The sequence below is a fragment of the Pituophis catenifer genome, unplaced genomic scaffold (genome assembly GCF_029215685.1).
Source record: "Pituophis catenifer annectens isolate HBS135680 unplaced genomic scaffold, rPitCat1.0.hap2 SCAF_7, whole genome shotgun sequence".
NCBI lineage: Eukaryota > Metazoa > Chordata > Lepidosauria > Squamata > Colubridae > Pituophis > Pituophis catenifer.
This window is the reverse complement of record NW_027256887.1, coordinates 84,831,807-84,850,819: the sequence shown is the minus strand read 5'-3', so window position 1 is coordinate 84,850,819 and position 19,013 is coordinate 84,831,807. Positions and strand designations below refer to the sequence as shown.

The following is a 19,013-nucleotide window of genomic DNA, read 5'->3' as shown; positions in this document are numbered from 1 at the left end:
CCAGGCTCCGGAGGCCCTCTGGAGGCTGGAAACGGGCCTATTTCCGGCCTTCCCGAACTTCCGGTAGGCCCATTTTTTGCCCTACCCGAGTCTCCGTGCACACCCTGCACTTACCAGCACCCAAAACAGGCCGCGTGGGGACTCCTGGGAGGGGAGGGGAGGCGGGGCTAGCCAGGAGTGGGTTTTGGGGGTTCTCCGAACTGCACAGAATCTTAGCTAGAAGTTCTCCCGAACCCCTGTGAACCCCCAGCAGCCCACCTCTGGATGGAAGTTTCACACTGGGTTGGTGGAGTTAAAACAAATCACTTGGGTTTGGTATTCGCTTCACTAGCTCTCTGTTTTCTCTGCAGGAATGAATGCTTTACAGCTACAAAATTTGGCAACCTTAGCAGCTGCAGCCGCCGCGGCCCAGTCCTCAGCCAACACCGCCAATGCGAATCCACTCTCCACAGCATCAGGGGCCCTTGGTGCACTCACAAGCCCAGGTACGACCGAATATAGCACTCTTCTTTTCACCTTGGTTCCAAAGAAGGAGGGCAAACGGAGAGATTTAAACATTAGCTTCCTCCTAGCCACGCGTGCAGTGTGATTCTGGTACCTGAATGATGGATCCATTGGAGATTTTATTCCAACGTGTTCTCTCTGTGTGCGGAAAAATACATTTTCTTTCATTGGGAAAGGAAACGTGGTCAGGGGCAATGCCTGAACGTTTCAATGGTCTGCATTGCAGGGGTGTGTCTTCATGGGAAGGTCCAAAAGTCAAGATGGCAGCCACGTTGGTGCGATTGAATTTCCCCTGGCTTCTTTATTTGTGCTGTTTGATTATTCCATCGCAGCTGCCATCTTGGCATATGGGGTTATATTTTGCAGACACCCTTCCTGTACTGAATTGTGATTTCAAACATGTATTAACTCTATTATTTTAAATTTTAATAAGGACTTCAGATTGGGAAATCTTAATGAGGAAGCATTCAGAATGCATCTGTCCTATCTGTCCTATCTGTCTGGCCAAGGTTTCCTTTTGAAAAGGCTTTTTATCTACTTCACGTTGCTAACCCTCTCAAATAAGAGAACAGAATTTTAACCAGGGGATAATAATTCATTCATGGATCATTGCAGGCAATTTAGCCTTGAGAATTATTTCATATTTAGCCTTGAGAATTATTTCATATTTCATTGTGAACAGTTTCTACCCTGTTTCCCCCAAAGTAAGGCATCCCCTGATAATAAGCCCAATCGGGCTTTTGAGCGCATGGCAATAAGGCCAAGCGCTTATTTCAGGATTCAAAAAATATAAGACAGGGTCTTATTTTTGGGGAAACACGGTATGTACTTATCTATTACTAGACTTAATACTACCCCTGACCTTCGCACCTTTCACCGCGAATTAAAAACTTGATTATTCGAGTCCCTCGGCCTGGACTGATGGGTTTTTTTACGGGTTTTTGTTGGAGATAGGGCGGCATATAAGCCTAAATAAATAAATACATACATACGTACGTACGTACATACATACATACATACATACATACATAAAATAAATATACATTTATACTATTGATTTTTTTAAAAAAAATAATGATCATTTATTTTATCTTTACATTGCAGCTAGTGAAAATTTGCCCTGGTTTTGCCTGTTACCATATTTATCCAAATGTGTCAACTGTTTTATTTTATTTCAAAAACCCCAGAATTTTAAGAATCCTAGAAAACATGGAGCCTTCTTTGATTCTGATGGTTTTAACAAATTCCATTTCTTTTCATTTTGGACACTCTTGATCTTCTCTGAAACGTCTGAAAAGTTTTTCAGAGGAAAAGACAAATGTCTTTCTGTGTCCCTTGGGGAAAATTAAATCAGGTTCTCACATTAGGAATAATTTAAAGATTTGTGCTATGGCCTCATGCAATATCTAATTTATTCAATTCCTAAACTGCTACTTCATACAAATGATTGTAATTCTTAGAGGTTCTAGAGAGATCATGGCCCTAAAGTGCAGGAATAGCCTTTTCCCTTAGCTTTTCATCTTGAAGCAAAATATACTTAGCTGACTTGTAAATTATTCCCTTTTTATCATAGTATATTACTATGGTGCACAGTTTCAGTTCTGTTGCGAACTTTCATGATTCATGGCAGCCATGCAAAGTATCTTGTGTGTTTTCTCTTTGGGAATGGGGAATGTAGAATATACCATTGCTATATTTTTGTGACACTGACCAGACCAGCAATTCTGTCTCAAGTGGTCAAGCAAAGAAGAAATTTATTCTAGCTGTCTTCTTCCAAGTCAGCCAGCAACCTTATTCTCCTTATCTCTTTGCTCCAGAGCTGGCCAAATGCTCAGCTTAGCATTTGCAGATTTCAAATGTATCTGATGTTCCTTGATTTGCCACACAATCACCTTGGTTGACTTTTCCCAAATTTTAATGCTGTCTGTATTGTGGATTCCACTTTTGGCACCCACGTTTATAAAAGAATACCATTTTTAGACCCGATTTAGGATTTACACAGCTGAGTAGTGGTTTGGCAGAGAATGGAATGCAAAATAATCCTACATAGGGATTAAATACAAATTGAAGATGGTAAAAGCAAATGGAATTATTGAAGACAACAGACAATTTTGTGTGGGGTGGGGCTTGCTGTTTGCTTCCACCCGGTGACATCATTTGGCCCACAAAGATGGAAATACAACAGGCTCCGGCAATGGATTGGATCCTTTTCCATATCCCCATCACAACCAAATTAAAAGCAGATTTTGCATGCTTCGGGTACGTGTTGTGGGGAGTTGTGTTGCCAAAATCTACTTACCCACCTACTAAATTGGATGATTTTGAACTACTTGCTGTCTTTTTGGTCTGTTTCGCAGTTTTATTGTGAGAAAAGGATTGTGGAGAAATTGTGCATGGTGCTTTGCAGAAGAAGGGTGGGCTACAACGGTAACTAATCTGAGTTAGTATTACTGCTATTGGAAATGGAATATATTAAAACAGTTTCAGCTGTGTAGTCATGCCCCCATTCATTTGTTCCTACTTTCAAGCATTGCTTATAAAAAGAGAGGATCATCTCCAAACTAAGTTAAAATTCATTCTCTTTTAAAATGACCGTGACTTTTTCTACTACTAGCTCCTAACCACAGATTCTATCAGATACGATACAAGAGTGTCTTTTCAGCATGTTTCACATGTAATTCTGCTACAAATAAAATCCCAGATTTGTTTACTAGTACAAAATTCAGAATATGCTGTTCTGGTTAATTTAACAGTCTTCTTTAGCAGGGGAAAATTGTGTACAGGAGAAAAATCAGCTCTCTTGACTTTAATGAAGCTGCTTTAATGAACATGTTCTAAGCATTATTAAACTTGGAAATGTGTTTAATAGCTAGCGGATGGCTTTAGAACATCGTTGTACATTTATCTAGAAGCTGGAGGTTATTAACTTTCATAAATCAACTTTAAAATTAGAGCGCAAAGTTGCCCTACCGTTGGGAAAACGTTGCTATAACAGCATTGACAACAATTACTTTTATACATACATTTATATTTAAGAACATCAGGTAAGTTTGCAGGGTAAGGATCACTGAGCTATTAAGAAAACTATTGTTTCCTACGCAGCTCAGCCATAGGCTTTAGCCAGCCCTACATGGGAAGTTGTTCATGCTCAGAGCTGGAAGGGACCTTGGAGGTCTTCTAGCCCAACCCCCTGCTCAAGCAGGAGACCCTATACCATTTCAGATAGGTGGCTATCCAGTCTTTTCTTAAAAACCTTCAGGGATTAAGCATTTACAGCTTCTGAAGGCAAGCTGTGCCACTGGTTAATTGTCCTCATTGTTAGGAAGTTTCTCCTTAGTTCCAGGTAGCTTTTCTCCTTGATTAGTTTCCATACATTGTTTATTGTCTTGGCTTCTGGTGCTTTGGAAAATAGGTTGACCCCCTCATCTTCATGACAGCCTCTCAAATACTGGAACACTGCTGTCATGTGTGTGTGTGTCATCGTCCCCTCCCCCCCGTCCCCCCCCCCCAGTCCTTTTTTCCCTACCCAATTCCTGCAACCGTTCTTCATATGTTTTTGTCTCCGGGCCCTTAATCATCTTAGTTGCTCTTCTTTGCACCTTTTCCAACAAAAGTTTCAATATATTTTTGTAATGTGGTGACCAAAACTAGTCTAACTGCTAGTCTGCTAGTTCAGCAGATCAGCGGATCAAATCTCACCGGCTCAAAAGGTTGACTCAGCCTTCCATCCTTCCGAGGTGGGTAAAATGAGGACCCAGATTGTTAGGGGGCAATATACTATTTAGTATACTATCTTTGGTGTAAGCCGCCCAGGGTCCTCGGAGAGTAGGCGGCATAGAAATATGAATAATAAATAATAATAAATAAATAAATAAAACTGAATCACTCCTCCTGCTATTCCTTGTTCAGAATTTCCTTTTTTCCCCTAAGAATTTTCCTTTGTTGATGAATGTTGGTAACTGAAGGGATAGCTAGATACCAATCCTGCCATCTTAAATCCATCTGAGTTTGCTCAGTAGGACCAGCAGTTGGGTGACTTTGCTTAATTATGGTGCAATAATTGTGCATTGCGTGAGAATGTGCCCCTTTATGTGCAATAACGTACATTTAATCATTTCTTTTAGTTCATCATTGACAAGATTTTTGACATCTTTTGATACTTTGGAGAAAGTGAGCCTAGGATGTCTGGGAATCTGCTGCTTATAAAAGCAGTGGCCTCAGAAGACGAATACAGCTTTCGTTCTTATGTCCATGAGAAGCCACATAAAAATGTCTGCATAAAAAAAGTCGGCCTTTATCTTATCCTTCTCCCGGGAAAATAGCAATATGCAGCCCAAGATCTCTTCTGCAGATTTGCTTAGCCACGGACTTTGCTAAATCCATTGTTTTATTTTAACTTTTCCAGTTGAAGGGCTGTCACAGAAAAGAGAGATTGACTTACTCTCCAAAACACCTGAGGGCAAGACAAGAAGTAATGGGTAGAAGCTTGTTAAAGAGAAATCTAACCTAAAAGTAAGGAGACATTTTCTGACAGTGAGGATGATTAATCAATGGAACAACTTGACTCCCGGAGTTGTGGGTGCGCCATCACTGGAGGTTTTCAAAAATAGATTGAACAACCATTTGACCGGGATAATATAAGGTCCAATGCTTTCAACACGGGGTTGGACTAGAAGACCTCCAAGGTCCCTTCCAACCCTATGATTCCGTGTTCTATGTTTTCTGTCCTATTCTGAGCAGCAGTGAAATGCTACTGGTTCGCACTGGTTCAGGTGAACCGGTCGTAAAACAATGCTACCGGTATTTCCAACGATCAGCTGTGCCGCACAATTTATATTCGCTAGAAATATCTATAATCTAAATCACGCGGCACAGCTGTTTCCCCCCTCGCTGTTATATAGAATAGAATAGAACAGAACAGAACAGAACAGAACAGAACAGAATAGAATAGAATAGAATAGAATAGAATTTTTATTGGCCAAGTGTGATTGGACACACAAGGAATTTGTCTTTGGTGCATAGGCTCTCAGTGTACATAAAAGAAAAGGTACGTTTGTCAAGAATCATAAGGTGCAACACTTAATGATAGTCATAGGCTACAAATAAGCAACCAGGAAACAATATCAATATAAATCATAAGGATACTTACCTTCTTAAGCTTCCTTTTTCCATGTTGTGCGGTAGCGCCTGCGGTGCGCATGCTCACAAAGTGCGTGCCGCGTATGCATGCACGCAGAGAACTGGTTGCAGAGGAGGATTTCACCATTAATTCTGGGTAATCATACATAGAGATATAAAAGAGAAAAAAAAAAAAAGGACAAGCAATTCAGAGACAAGGTGAACATAGAAAAATAAATGAGGTAGCCATTTTACAAGGATATAGCCATTTTATTTGGCTATAAAGCCAAATCTAACTTTGGCCAGCTTCTGTGGGTAAAGAACACATATTTGAAGTTAGAAACTTTATTGGCAGAAGATTTTATTCTTCAGGGGACAAGGCAGTAGCGTGCAAGGAATATTGCAGCTGGCTGGGGAATTCTAGGAGTTGAAGTCCACACATTTTAAAATTGCTAAGGTTGAGAAATACTGATCTGAACCGTTTTTTCCCCTAGCAACAGCCCTCCCTGAATACTGCTATCAAGCAAAAACATCAATTTAATAGTCTTGTTCCACCTTACAAACTCTACATCTAAACTGAAAACAAGCCTTGTTAAGATGTTCTTTTGATTTCAACTTTCTTATCTAGTGCTAAATTTTCCGGTCCATTAAATACTTTGTAAACCTGAATAAAAGCTTTCCCTGCCTGTTCTCGGTTCCATGGGAGAGCTCTATTTAGCTCTATAAAAGCCACGTGTTCCATTTCAAAGCATTTCCATTTAAATCTAGGCTATAGTGCAGCATTTATATTTGCTTTTTAAGATGGAGGAAATAAGTGCCCCTTTTTATTATTATTATTTTTTAAATTGTCTGTACATTTTTGCAGTTGCAAGAGTATTGGGGAGGTTCTTCCTTTTTTTTTTGAAGTAGTAATTCTCAAAAAATCAACTTCCCATCGTCTTTAATTTACAATATCCCTTTTGTTTTTTCTCTACAAACCATCTTATTACAAAAATGGCAATGCACTTGAGGGAAAAGCACTTCCTGGCTATCTAATTTAATGACGTTAAATGAACTGTGATTAATGAAGCTATGCAAGTAAAATGCAGATTTATACCATTTATACTTATGGTCGACTCTGCCAAGACTGCAAAAGGCGTACATGATTAATGGTTACAAGTAAGAGGCCACCGTGTTCAACAACCAATGAAACTTTTTTTTCAAGGCGCCAAATGTTGGTAGTTGACACCATTGGCTCTTGGGTACTGTGAAAGTTATAGTTTTGCAGAAAAAAATTACACTAGGATGAAAGCAAGCATCGTTCTTTGCAGGGGTGAAATCCAGCAGGTTATGACAGGTTCTGGAGAACCAGTAGCGGAAATTTTGAGTAGTTCGGAGAACCGGCAAATACCACCTCTGGCTGGCCTCAGAGTGGGGTGGGAATGGAGATTTTGCAGTATCCTTCCCCTGGAGTGAGGTGGGAATGGAGATTTTGCAGTATCCTTCCCCTGCCACGCCCACCAAGCCACACCACACCATGTCCACCAAGCCATGCCCACAGAACCAGGAATAAAACAATTTGGATTTCACCACTGGTTCTTTGCAATTTTTCCCTCCAGGTTCTCAGGGAGGGTCATAGATATATCAACTAGAGCAAGTGTGTCAAACTCGATTTCATTGAGGGCCACATCAGGGTTGTGTTTGACCTTGGCAGGGGCGGGGGACATGTCCAGAGGGGTGTGGCCCTCGACATCACTCATGTCAGGGGCACCTGTGGTGGCCCGAGCACTCTGCCAGCGAAAACAGGCTCCCAAGCTCCGTTTTTGCTTGTGACAACCTCCTGCAACCCTCTGCCAGTGAAAACGGAGTTGGAAGCAGAGGTGGGTTTCAGCAGGTTCTGATCAGTTCTGGAGAACCGGTAGCGGAAATTTTGAGTAGTTCAGAGAACCGGTAGTAAAAATTCTGACTGGCCTCGCCCCCATCTATTCTCTGCCTCCCAAGTCCCAGCTGATTGGGAAGGAATGGAGATTTTACAGTATCCTTCCCTGGAGTGGGGTGGGAATGGGAATTTTACAGCATCCTTCCCCTGCCACACCCACCAAGACATGCCACACCCACCAAGCCATACCCACAGAACCGGTAGTAAAAAAATTTGAAACCCCCCACTGGTTGGGAGTGCCACCCGCGGCCCACGCGAGCTCCATTTTAGGTTGTGAGGGCCTCCTGAAACCCTCTGCCAGCGAAAAATGGATTGGGAGGGCCCCTCCCACGCTCTGTTTTTGCTGGCAGAGGCAGAGTGGGCCACTGTTTCCAGGGTGGTCCTGTGGGCCAGATCTAAGCACGCCGCAGGCTGGATCCAGCCCCCAGGCCTTGAGTTTGACACCCCTGAACTGGAGGAAAACACGTACCCTTGCTGGTTTTCCTTCCTTTGTTAGGTTACTAAGGTCAGTCACAGCCATGCTTGCTACCTTTTATTTTAGCTCTTAGGACTCTAAGCAGCAAGCAGAAAGGGGATAATGGGTACGGTACAGCTAGTCCTCGATTTATGATTACAATTGAGTCCAAAATTTCTGTTGCTAAGTGAGACAGTTAACTGAGTTTTGCCTCATTTTACCACCTTTCTTGTTGCAGTTGTTAAGTGAATCACTGCAATTCTTGCTATGTCAGTAACATGGTTGTTGAGTGGCTCCCCCATTAACTGTGCTTGTCCAGAAGGTCATAGAAGGTGATCCCATGACCCCAGGATACTGCAACTGTCATAAATATGAGCCAGTTGCCAAGCATCTGAATTTTGATCCCATGACCATGGGGATGCTGCATCAATGAAAAGCGGTCATAAGTCACTATAAGTTAAGTGCCTTGTAACTTCGAATGGTCACTAAACAGATGGATGTTAGTACCTGCATAGCTTCATCAACAGGACAGCAGTGGGCAGAGAGTGAGAGTTCTTGGATCCATATTTGATTCTCTTGTGATCTATAACAGGTGCAAAAAGTATGTCTTGGCAGCCACATATAAGCCTACATTCTTTTTTGGTCTCTCCAAGACCCCTCCCCAAATGAGTTGGGTAAAACAATGGGCTCATTTTTTGCATATTTGTGGACATCAGGATGGTTTAAGGGACAAAATGGATACCGTTAAGGCTTGCAAAACGGTATTTTAAGGTCTGAAGACTCATTTTCTCCCTTAAAAAAACATCATCTCCAAATTGGCCATGTGGATTCTGGGATGGCCTTCCTGACTTAATTCATCCTTGACTTACAGTATAGCCACCATGTGAGAACTGCAATGGAGGAATAGGGAGCACTATTGAATTTCTCTCTGTGCTCTGAAAATGTTTTAGATTAGGCAACTTTAAGACTTGTGGACTGCAACATTGGCAACTTTAAGACTTGTGGACTTCAACTCCCAGAGTTCCTCAGCCTGAGGAAGCCAAGGTTGGAGACCCCTGTTTTAGATCACCTTTGGAATTACCGGCTTCTTCTAAATGTGTCAAGATCAATTTGATGCCAGCTTCTTTTAGCATCAACACATCAACTATCAGGCTTTCCTGTATCTTCTAGAAATATGTTGATTGATTTATATTTTGGTCAAATTTTGAAACTGCCCATCACCCTCGCAGAAGGATCATGTTCATTTTCTAAGCCGGGCTGATGATCAATATAGGATTTGAATTCACATATCTCTCTGTCTCTCTCTGTCTCTGTCTCTCTGTCTCTCTGTCTCTGTCTCTCTCTCTCTCTCTCTCTCTCTCTCTCTCTCTCTCTCTCTCTCTCTCTCTCTGTGTGTGTGTGTGTGTGTGTCTGTCTCTGTCTCTGTCTCTGTCTCTCTCTTTCTCTTTCTCTTTCTCTTTCTCTTTCTCTTTCTCTTTCTCTTTCTCTTTCTCTTTCTCTTTCTCTTTCTCTCTCTTTTAAATACCTGATCTGCTTGGCAACTATTTTTAAGCTTTTGTTCCACATTAATAAAAGAAGCCATTGGCTGCTTCTTTCATTGTTAATTCACTTGATCTGCCATACAAATGCAAAAGATGTAGCATTCTTGACCAGTTCGGCTGCTTAAGAGAAAAGAAACTGTTTGCCTGGGTAGCGTTTCTGTTCTTCACTCTTGGGAAGCAATTAAATGAGTTATGGGTCATTCATGATGCTAACCATACCACAAAGGATTTGCCTTTGTTAAATAAAAGCATTCATTGCTTAAAGCAGAATTGTTTGAAACTTGAGCCATTTTTATAGAACATCTAGGATGCTTTTCCGGAGAAGCATCACAAAATCTTTCTCAGAGCCTAGCATCTCTTAAAAGCTTTCTTTATTTGTTCATTTCAGAACAATACACATCTCTCCAAGAGGCAGTTGAAGCTTGTCGGGGGTGACATTTTGTATAGTCCAAGCACCCACTGTGCTATCTGTAATGTGCTTCCAGAAAGAATCCCAAAATAGCTGCACCTGTGTGAGAGTTTTCTAAATCAGCCAACATAGTTGGTTCTTCTTGGAGATTGGGCATTGACAAAAGCTGCATCTTATCCTTTTAAATATTTAGAATATATTTTGCTTCACAAAGAAGTATAGACACTTATTATAAATGGATCTGACAATTGTGGGTAAAATCATCTCATTCGCCTCATGTGAAGAGGCAGAAAAACATTTAGAATCCACACTATCTTCTGAATGTTACATAAGCACAACACAATTATCTCCTACTTTTTGTCAAATCCCAAGAAAATATTCACGTATTAAAAAAAACATTTTCCTTTTTCCTATTTTCTGTTTTTTTTTATAATTTTATAGACCATCTAAAGCATCTAATTTAAAACTCCTTCCCTACAAGTTGTCCCATATTAGTACACTCATGGGAATAGTTGCTTTACCTAGATAGATAGATAGATAGATAGATAGATAGATAGATAGATAGATATAGATATAGATATAGATATAGATATAGATATAGATATAGATATAGATATAGATATAGATATATAGATATATGTATGCAACAATCTTGATCCTAATTTGCTAATTTGATCCTCTACAAATTTTATTGTATTTCCAAAGTTAAAATACAAAATAAAGAAAAGAAGAAGAAACAAACTGACAACCATCAAATGCTAATAATAAAAGTAAAAAAAACCATGTGTACAAAAAAAAATAGAAAATTACAAATATATCATTCACACTGATATTAAATATAAAAAGTCCACCCTGATTGAATGCTGAAAAATATATCAAAAATATCTTATGTACTCTTCTCCCCCTACATGACAATTCCCCTACAAGTAATTTTAAACTTTCCCATCTATATTTTGCTTGGTCTTCCCTCGTATACTAAGAACAAATCTGATTGGACACAGGTATAACTCTTTATTAAGGATTAAAAGCAGCAAAACAGACTTATTTCTCCACTCTTATCACAGTGGCAGTCTGCAGCTAGTGGTCTTGAGTGTGTTGAGTGATTTGGGGAAGAAGGGACCAGAGAGCCTCTGCAGGCATCCTTCAGATAAAATTGCTTGAATTTGTTTGGCATTGGATTTCTGCCTTTGTGGATCTTGTGCAGTTGTCTGAGCAGTAGTCATGCCTAGTAATTTGAAAGGAGTTCAGGTCCATCAGCCCGATGACTGGGTCCTTGGGGCTTTGAACCCTGCCACTTTTCTCTTAGTTCCATGTCCTTCATGGTTGGTTAAGTCATCCCAGGAGGCGATATGTCATTGATCCAGCAGAGATGGATGTCTTTCTGTGGGAAGAGATGCTTGGAAGGAAATGATGTGTTTCTTTCTCCCTCAAGAGGCCATCACGGGATTTAAAGGTTCTGAATAATTTTGTCCGGACTCCACTCTTTCCTTTTCAAGGAAGGTTATTGAGAAGATAGTAGCCTTACTACTCCAAAGGCCCTGGAGGAAGTGATTCATTCCACAGAGCCCCTGCTCTGTGGAATGAACTGCCCCCGGAAATGCGTAAGATTTCCGACCTCCGTGAATTTCGCTGTGCCCTCAAGACCCTGCTGTTCCACCAGGCTGGGCTATCAATGTAATGATTTTAAATTTGGTGTTTTAAATTTTGGGGGTTTTAAATCTGAGCCGAAATTATTTAATAATATTAATTATTTTTAATTGATGTCTGTCTTTGTGCTTTTAATAGGCTGTATACCGCCCTGAATCCTTCGGGAGAAGGGCGATATAGAAATAAAATTATTATTATTATTATTATTATTATTATTATTATTATTATTATTATTATTATTATTATTATTATCTGGATTCTTTTTAGAGTAGTTTTAGTCTGAATACAATACCAAGCTGTATTGGTAACACTGGCCAATGATCTCTGTCAGGCTAGGGATTGATTGATTGATTGATTGATTGATTGATTATTTATTTACTTATTTAGTCAAACATCTATGAGATAACAGATATAAGTATAAACATGGATATGAACACACTAGGACAGGGATGGTAGGCATGCTGGTGCGCTTATGCACGCCCCTTACAGACCTCTTAGGAATGGGATGCGGTCCACAGTAGAGAGTTACAGACCTCTTAGGAATGGGGTGAGGTCAACAGTAGACAGTCTAAGGTTAAAGTTTTGGGGGTTTGGGGAAGAAACCACAGAGTCAGTTAGTGCATTCCAGGCATTGACCTCTCTGTTGCTGAAGTCATATTTTCTGCAATAGAGTTTGGAGCGGTGTACGTTGAGTTTGTATCTATTGTGTGCTCGTGTATTATTGTGGTTGAAGCTGAAGTAGTCATTGACAGGTAGAATGTTGTAGCAGATAATTTTGTGTACTACGCTTAGGTTAGACCGTAGGCGGCGTAGTTCTAGGTTGTCCAAGCCCAAAATTTCAAGCCTGGTGGCATAAGGTATTCTGTTATTAGCAGAGGAGTGCTCTATCCTAGGCCTCCTTGATATCTCAGCAGCTTTTGATACACATAACATGGTATCTTACTGGACCAGTTTAGGAGGTTTTTAATTGGGGCCACTGTTCTTCAGTGATTCTTCTGCTCCAAGGTCAGTTTGGTGTTATGGTATTGTGAGGGGAAGAGACCGAAATCCGTGAAATGAATAAGGGGACCTTTACTAGTATGATATGGATGTGACCTGCTGTTACTCTGTTTTGGGTTAGTTTCCATAAATTTATCCATATAGCATTACAAAAAAAATCAATGCCATTTAAAGCTGTGAAGGTACTTCTGAGTTATATATCAGGGATTTGGAAATTTATCATATGAAAGACTACGGATTAACTGAACACAGTGCAGCAAAAAAGATTACTCTTTGATATTGTTAAGAGAGCATGTCACCAGGATTAAAATCTTAGATCAATAATGTGTTCATTGAAAAACCAGCTGTCTATTAGTGTGAGGGGAAGAGTGAAGGTGCATTTTTAAAAAATGGCTGAATGACTTTCTGTGTACGTGTTTTTTTTTTCCTTTTTTCTTCTTTTCTCTCCTTTTCTCCTTTTCTTTATATAGTGAGGCTTTTTTTAAAACAGTTGCAATCTTCTTATGATAGTTTTCACTAGCATAGGTTAACTGCTTTACCTGTGCCTTATGCAGTATTTGTTAGTAACAATAAAAGTCAGTACAGATCTAAATGGACACCTCTTAGCCATTATGACACCAGCTCATCCAATGCCCAGTTTTACCCCAAGCCTGCTGACATTATTGCATGCAAGGTACGATTTTTTAATCTGGAATTAATCTTGCAAGGTGGTATCTTTGATCCATCTTGGGCCCTATGTCTTTCTGTTGAATTAACTATGAAAATAAAAGTAACCAGCAAAATAGGAGGGCTTACAATGAGTTATTGTATGTAAAATCTTTCCCATATTTATTTTCTTCCTGTTACAATGCACATCAATGCCAAACATCCAACAATTTGTCCACCTATGAGATAGTAGTGATATTGTAAAGTCCTTGACGCTCTCTGAGCTTTGTTTGTTTGCTTGCAGACGTTTCATCACCAGAGTTGGTAACATTATACCTGTTTATACTTATATGTTTATATGTTATGTTTATACTTATTTTCTCATACATGCTTGACAAATAAATAAATAAATAAAAATCTTCAGTGCTTCATGAAACCGCCTGCAAGCAAACGAACAGAACAGAACAGAACAGAACAGAACAGAACAGAACAGAACAGAACTGAACTGAACTGAACTGAACTGAATTCTTTATTGGCCAAGTGTGATTGGATACACAAGGAATTTGTCTTTGGTGCATAAGTTCTCATTGTACATAAAAGCTATAAGTGATAAATCATGATCATAGTCATCATAAAAATACATTCTTCATAAATCATAAGATACAACACTTAGTGATAGTGAAACTAACTAGTGATAATGAATTTATTGAAACTAAGCTCAGAGAATACCAAGGACTCCACAGTTCATCCGTGAGCTCATTCATCTGAGCTATGTTTATTCTCTTCCATTAATAGTGATATTGTCCAGGGAAATTAAATATCTAGGTTTAGAGAGCAAGAATAATATTACCTTATGCCACCAGACTTGAAATTTCGGGCTTAGAAAATATAGAACTATGCCGCCTTCAGTATGACCTAAGCATAGCTCATAAAATCATCTGCTACAATGTCCTACCTGTCAATGACTACTTCAGCTTCAACCACAACAATACATGAGCAAATAATAGATATAAACTTAAAGTGAACCTCTCCAAACTCGATTGCAAAAAATACGACTTCAGCAACAGAGTGATCAATGCCTGGAATGCACTACCTGACTCTGTGGTTTCATCCTAAATCCCTCAAAATGTTAACCTAAGACTGGCTACTGTTGACCTCACCCCATTCCTAAGAGGTCTATAAGGGGCGTGCATAAGAGCACCAGCGTGCCTACCGTCCCTGTCCTAATGTCCGCTTTAATTGTATTCATTTTATGTATTCAATTCATGCTTATACTTATATATATATTACCTAATACGTACTCGACAAAATAAATAAATAAATAAAAGAAACTGGGAGAATGTGGATGAGATAGACAAGAAAACTATCATCTCTAGTGTAACAATATGCCGTTTTCAAACATGCTGTTTTACCCAGTAACTGGAAAAAATATAATAACCTTTTGTGGATTTCTTAATACTACATATCGAAGGGTGGAGGCAAGAGCTTGTTTAAGTGATCTGAAGACTCTTCAGCTCAACCATATCAGAAGTCCATCTCATGCCCATTTCACATCAATATGATTTTCTTTCCTTTTTTTTTTTTTTTTTTTTTGCTTTTGTGTGGACATTTAGCCCCGAAAGACAGTTGCTGGCACCCATTACACACGGAATTCACTTCACAGCTACCAGTTTGGTTCAATCATTTTTAATCATGGAGTTATCAAGTCCTGCTTTCAGCTTGGCAGCACAAGAGGGTGGGCCTGCTACCATGTACTCCTCAGTCATTTACAAGAGGCAGTGACCAGGAGCAGCCTGTGAGTCCTGAGCAGTCAGAATTAATTTAATGCTTAATAAAACTGCTCACCTGAAGGAGTTTTAATATTAAGTGGCTCATTGCAGTCACCGGTCAGGCTCATGGTTTGTTCAGTTGGTGGGTTTCCAGGAATAGAACTCCATGCTAGTTAGGTGGGCCTGGAGATCTAATCCATCAAATACTAATTAGCGTAGTGCTTTAAAAAATCTCAACCACGGAATAGAACCATTTGTTATTTAAAGTTTGTTAGCCTAGAATTGGATGGCCTGATCAGGTCAGTAACACTTTCTTTACATTATGTCAAATGACCCGGCTAAATGTAGGTGAAGAAAACACCTTCTCCCTTAATGTGCAAATTGACAGGCGGAATTAATTTTTAATCAAGTGGTGAGAAAAGCCAACTAATCAAAATTATAGCAGTCTTTCACTATCTCAGGGGCTGCCACAAAGAAGAGGGGGTCAACTTGTTCTCCAAAGCACCTGAGGGCAGGAGAAGAAGCAATGGATGGAAACGAATCAAGGAGAGAAGCAACCTAGAACTAAGGAGAAATTTCCTGACAGTGAGAACAGTTAATCAGTGGAACGACTTGCCTCCAGAAGTTGTGAATGCTCCAACACTGGAGGATTTTAAGAAGAGATTGGACAACCATTTGTCTGAAATGGTACAGGGTTTCCTGCTTGAGCAGAGGGTTGGACTAGAAGACCTTCAAGGGCCCTTTCTAACTCTGTTATTCTGTTGTGGTAGATGATTCTCATTCTGTTAGCCATTCCATCAGATACGGCTGAAGTGATTAGATGGCTTTTTTTATATACCTCTTTTTCCTTCTCTATTTTTATTTGAATGATTAGGGACCGGTCACAGATGTCTAGCAATCACAAAAAAGCATCTTTTCTTATCCTTATTCCTTCCAAGCTGACACAACCAGCCTGGAAAATGACTCCCAATCTAGCAGGTACTTATTTGTGCAGGACTAGAGTGAGGTTGTGGCTTCAGGGAAGGGACTTAATCCTATTTACATCTCTCCAGAGTTCCCTTTTTTCCCCTTGAATCTGTAGTGAGCCGCAAGGGCAGTAAATTACCTTTCAAAAGCAGGATCTTGTTATTTTTAATCACTGGTGGGCCAACCAGGATTTGAAGAGCTTTGAAGTCTGGTCATGGACTTACAGATCTAACTCCAAATCTCTGTGTACCAAAGGCTAAGACTGGAGGGAGGAAAGGGGGTCTATCTAGTTTTTAGCTTGCAGCTGTATTCTTTAATGTTCACAAATCATATAGGCATTATTCACTCCTCCCTTCAATACTAACTAGCTTTTTGAATGCTATTCTTCTTAACTATTGATGTTCAGACTGATAACACAAGGATAATATTCCCAGCACAAAAGAGAGGAACGATCAATTTGCTTTTACCAAGACAAAGTACTGTCAAGTTATAATTCCTGAAAGCAAAGCCCCTGGATTCGTGAATGTTAGATATTTCATCTTTTCTAACAATTAGACTAAACAGCAATGGAACATCAAGAAAAGCCGCCTAACAGTGTAACAATGTCAGTTCATGTAATTTTCCAAAAATGAGGGGCAACTACCCGCTCTTTATTAAGGTCTTGTGTGAATTTATTCAATTCAGAAACACCAACTTATCGTATCCATTTCATTTTGCTGTAGGGGGAAATTGTGGAAGGCAATTTGTAATTTTTCCTTCGATATCAAATAGGTTTTCATAAGGCAGATAATCTGAGAACTGATGAATGTAGCATTTGCCATTTCCATATCAAAACAATCTCCTCTGAAACATATATCCTACAATGGTTTATGCTTTATTCATAACATACCATTTTTATATATGCATGCAGCTGAAATGGAGAGATCGAAACAATTCCAAACCAGAATTTCCAACCACAGTTTGTTGAATAAACAAGAAAGGCTACAAATCAGCCTAAACTGTAAACAAACAAGCGGCACTAAATCTGAGTTCAGCACATGAATCAAACCGTAATGTAGGGCTCTGGTTTTCTATCTCTTATTAAACTTTTCAGCAGAATATGTACTTTAAGCAATGGACATTCAACTGTATGGATAAACCAATGAGAGGAACCATACTTTAAAGGTTTTTCTCATCTAAGTATTATTATGACATGTCATGAATTTATGGCCAAAGGACTCACTAGCTTTCCATAATGTTTATGACAGGGATGTCCAACCTTGACAACTTTAAGACTTGTGGACTTCAGTTCCCAGAATTCCCCAGTCAACCATGTTGACATGCTAGCTGAGGAATTCTGGGAGTTGAAGTCCACAAGTCTTAAAGTTGCCAAGGTTGGACACCCCCGGTTTATGGTATTCTAGGAGTAAATTATTTTATTTTCTTTTTCCTTCTTTTATTCTAGTGGCTGCATCAACAGCAAATTCCACAGCTGGGGCAGCAATGAATTCTTTGACTTCTCTGGGGACTCTACAAGGACTAGCTGGAGCAACGGTTGGATTGAATAATATTAATGCACTAGCAGGTACCGTAAACAGTGAGTATTTATTGCTGTGGTGGACACTCCAGCAATTTCCCTGTAATCACCTTAGGGACACTAATCGTTTTAGTAGAGTGAATGCTACCAGAGAAATAAACACATGTGCAAAATGGGTGATAAAATTGAGAAATTCTATTCCAGACAGCTTCAGGCCCAAAATCTAAATAGGTTTTGTCTTGTTAAAGAATTATGATGTTTATAGTGCTTGATGATATTTTATTTTTTAATTTTTTTTAATTTTAAATTTGATTTATATGCCGCCCTTCTCCGGAGACTCGGGGTGTCTTACAATGTGTTAAGCAATAGCCTTCATACTTTTGTATATTTATACAAAGTCAGCTTATTGGAGCCTGGATAGCTCAACAGACAGAGCACTGTAATTTAACACTAGCTGTCTGCAATTAAAGTAAGATCGAATCTCGCCAGGCTCAAGGTTGGCTCAGCCTTCCATCCTTTCTAGGGTAGGTAAATTGAGGACCCAGTTTGTGGGGGCAATAAGCTGACTTTGTATAAAATATACGAAAGTATGCAGGCTATTGCTTAACGCACTGTAAGCCGCCCTGAGTCTCCGGAGAAGGGCGGCATATAAATCAAATTTAAAAAAAAATTGCCCCCACAAACTGGGTCCTCATTTTACCTACCTTAGAAAGGATGAAAGGCTGAGTCAACCTTGAGCCTGGTGAGATTCGAATTTACAGTAATTGCAGACAGCTGGTGTTAATCACAATGCTTTTAGTCTGCTGAGCCACCACACCCTCTTCTAGGGCACACACATTAAGCTTGCATTCAGATAGCTAGAAGGGATCAGTTCAACAGGAGATTTTGGTTTTGTTTTAATTGTTCAAGAGATATAGGTTTTAGTTGAAGTGGCAACTAAGGAGATGTGCTGCTATTATTACTGCCCATAGAAGCTACTGCTAAGGGTAATAGCACAACAATGTCAGTATGAATACTCTCTAGATACAGGAGGTATGAAAAAATGCCCTCTGCTAAGCAGTTTGATTTAAAGATTTCTACAATCCACATGTAAGGCATTTTCAAATAAATCACTTTAGTTCTTGGCTATAGAGGCAGGAGAAGAAAATGTCAGACCTTTGAAAGATATATACATTCTGTAATATTTTTTTACTAGAGTAGGTTAGGTAATTATGATATATGCCATGATCTAATAATCTAGCCCGTAATGATTCTGTTTCTATAGCTCTGTGTTGCGTGTTTGTGTGTGTGTGCATGTGTATAAGCATGTATTGTGTCTACAGATCAGCTTTTGCCAAACCAGAGCCTGCAAAATGGCCATTTGTGCTGTATATTGATTGAAGGTTTTGGACATTGAAATTCTAAAACCTCCAAAGAGTATAAAATAGAGATCCCTACCTCATCCCCAAATTTTGCTCTTATGTCTCTCACAACTTACTATTTCCAAAACATCGGTGTACTTTCTGAACCAACCAAAGATAGTTTCAA

At 39.5% G+C, this 19,013-nt stretch overlaps 1 protein-coding gene across 11 annotated transcripts in view; it reads left to right on the top strand.

Moving 5' to 3' along the window:
- Positions 1-19,013, top strand: part of CELF2 (CUGBP Elav-like family member 2) — a 363,207-nt gene that overhangs the window by 324,494 nt on the left and 19,700 nt on the right. For 7 of the 11 annotated variants that reach the window (XM_070947540.1, XM_070947536.1, XM_070947547.1 and 4 more), the window contains 2 exons: positions 351-485; positions 17,415-17,546. In XM_070947540.1, the coding sequence (XP_070803641.1) occupies positions 351-485; positions 17,415-17,546 (267 nt within the window). The remainder of the gene's footprint in view (positions 1-350; positions 486-17,414; positions 17,547-19,013) is intronic. The other 4 variants (XM_070947538.1, XM_070947548.1, XM_070947543.1 and 1 more) reach the window with 1 other exon arrangement.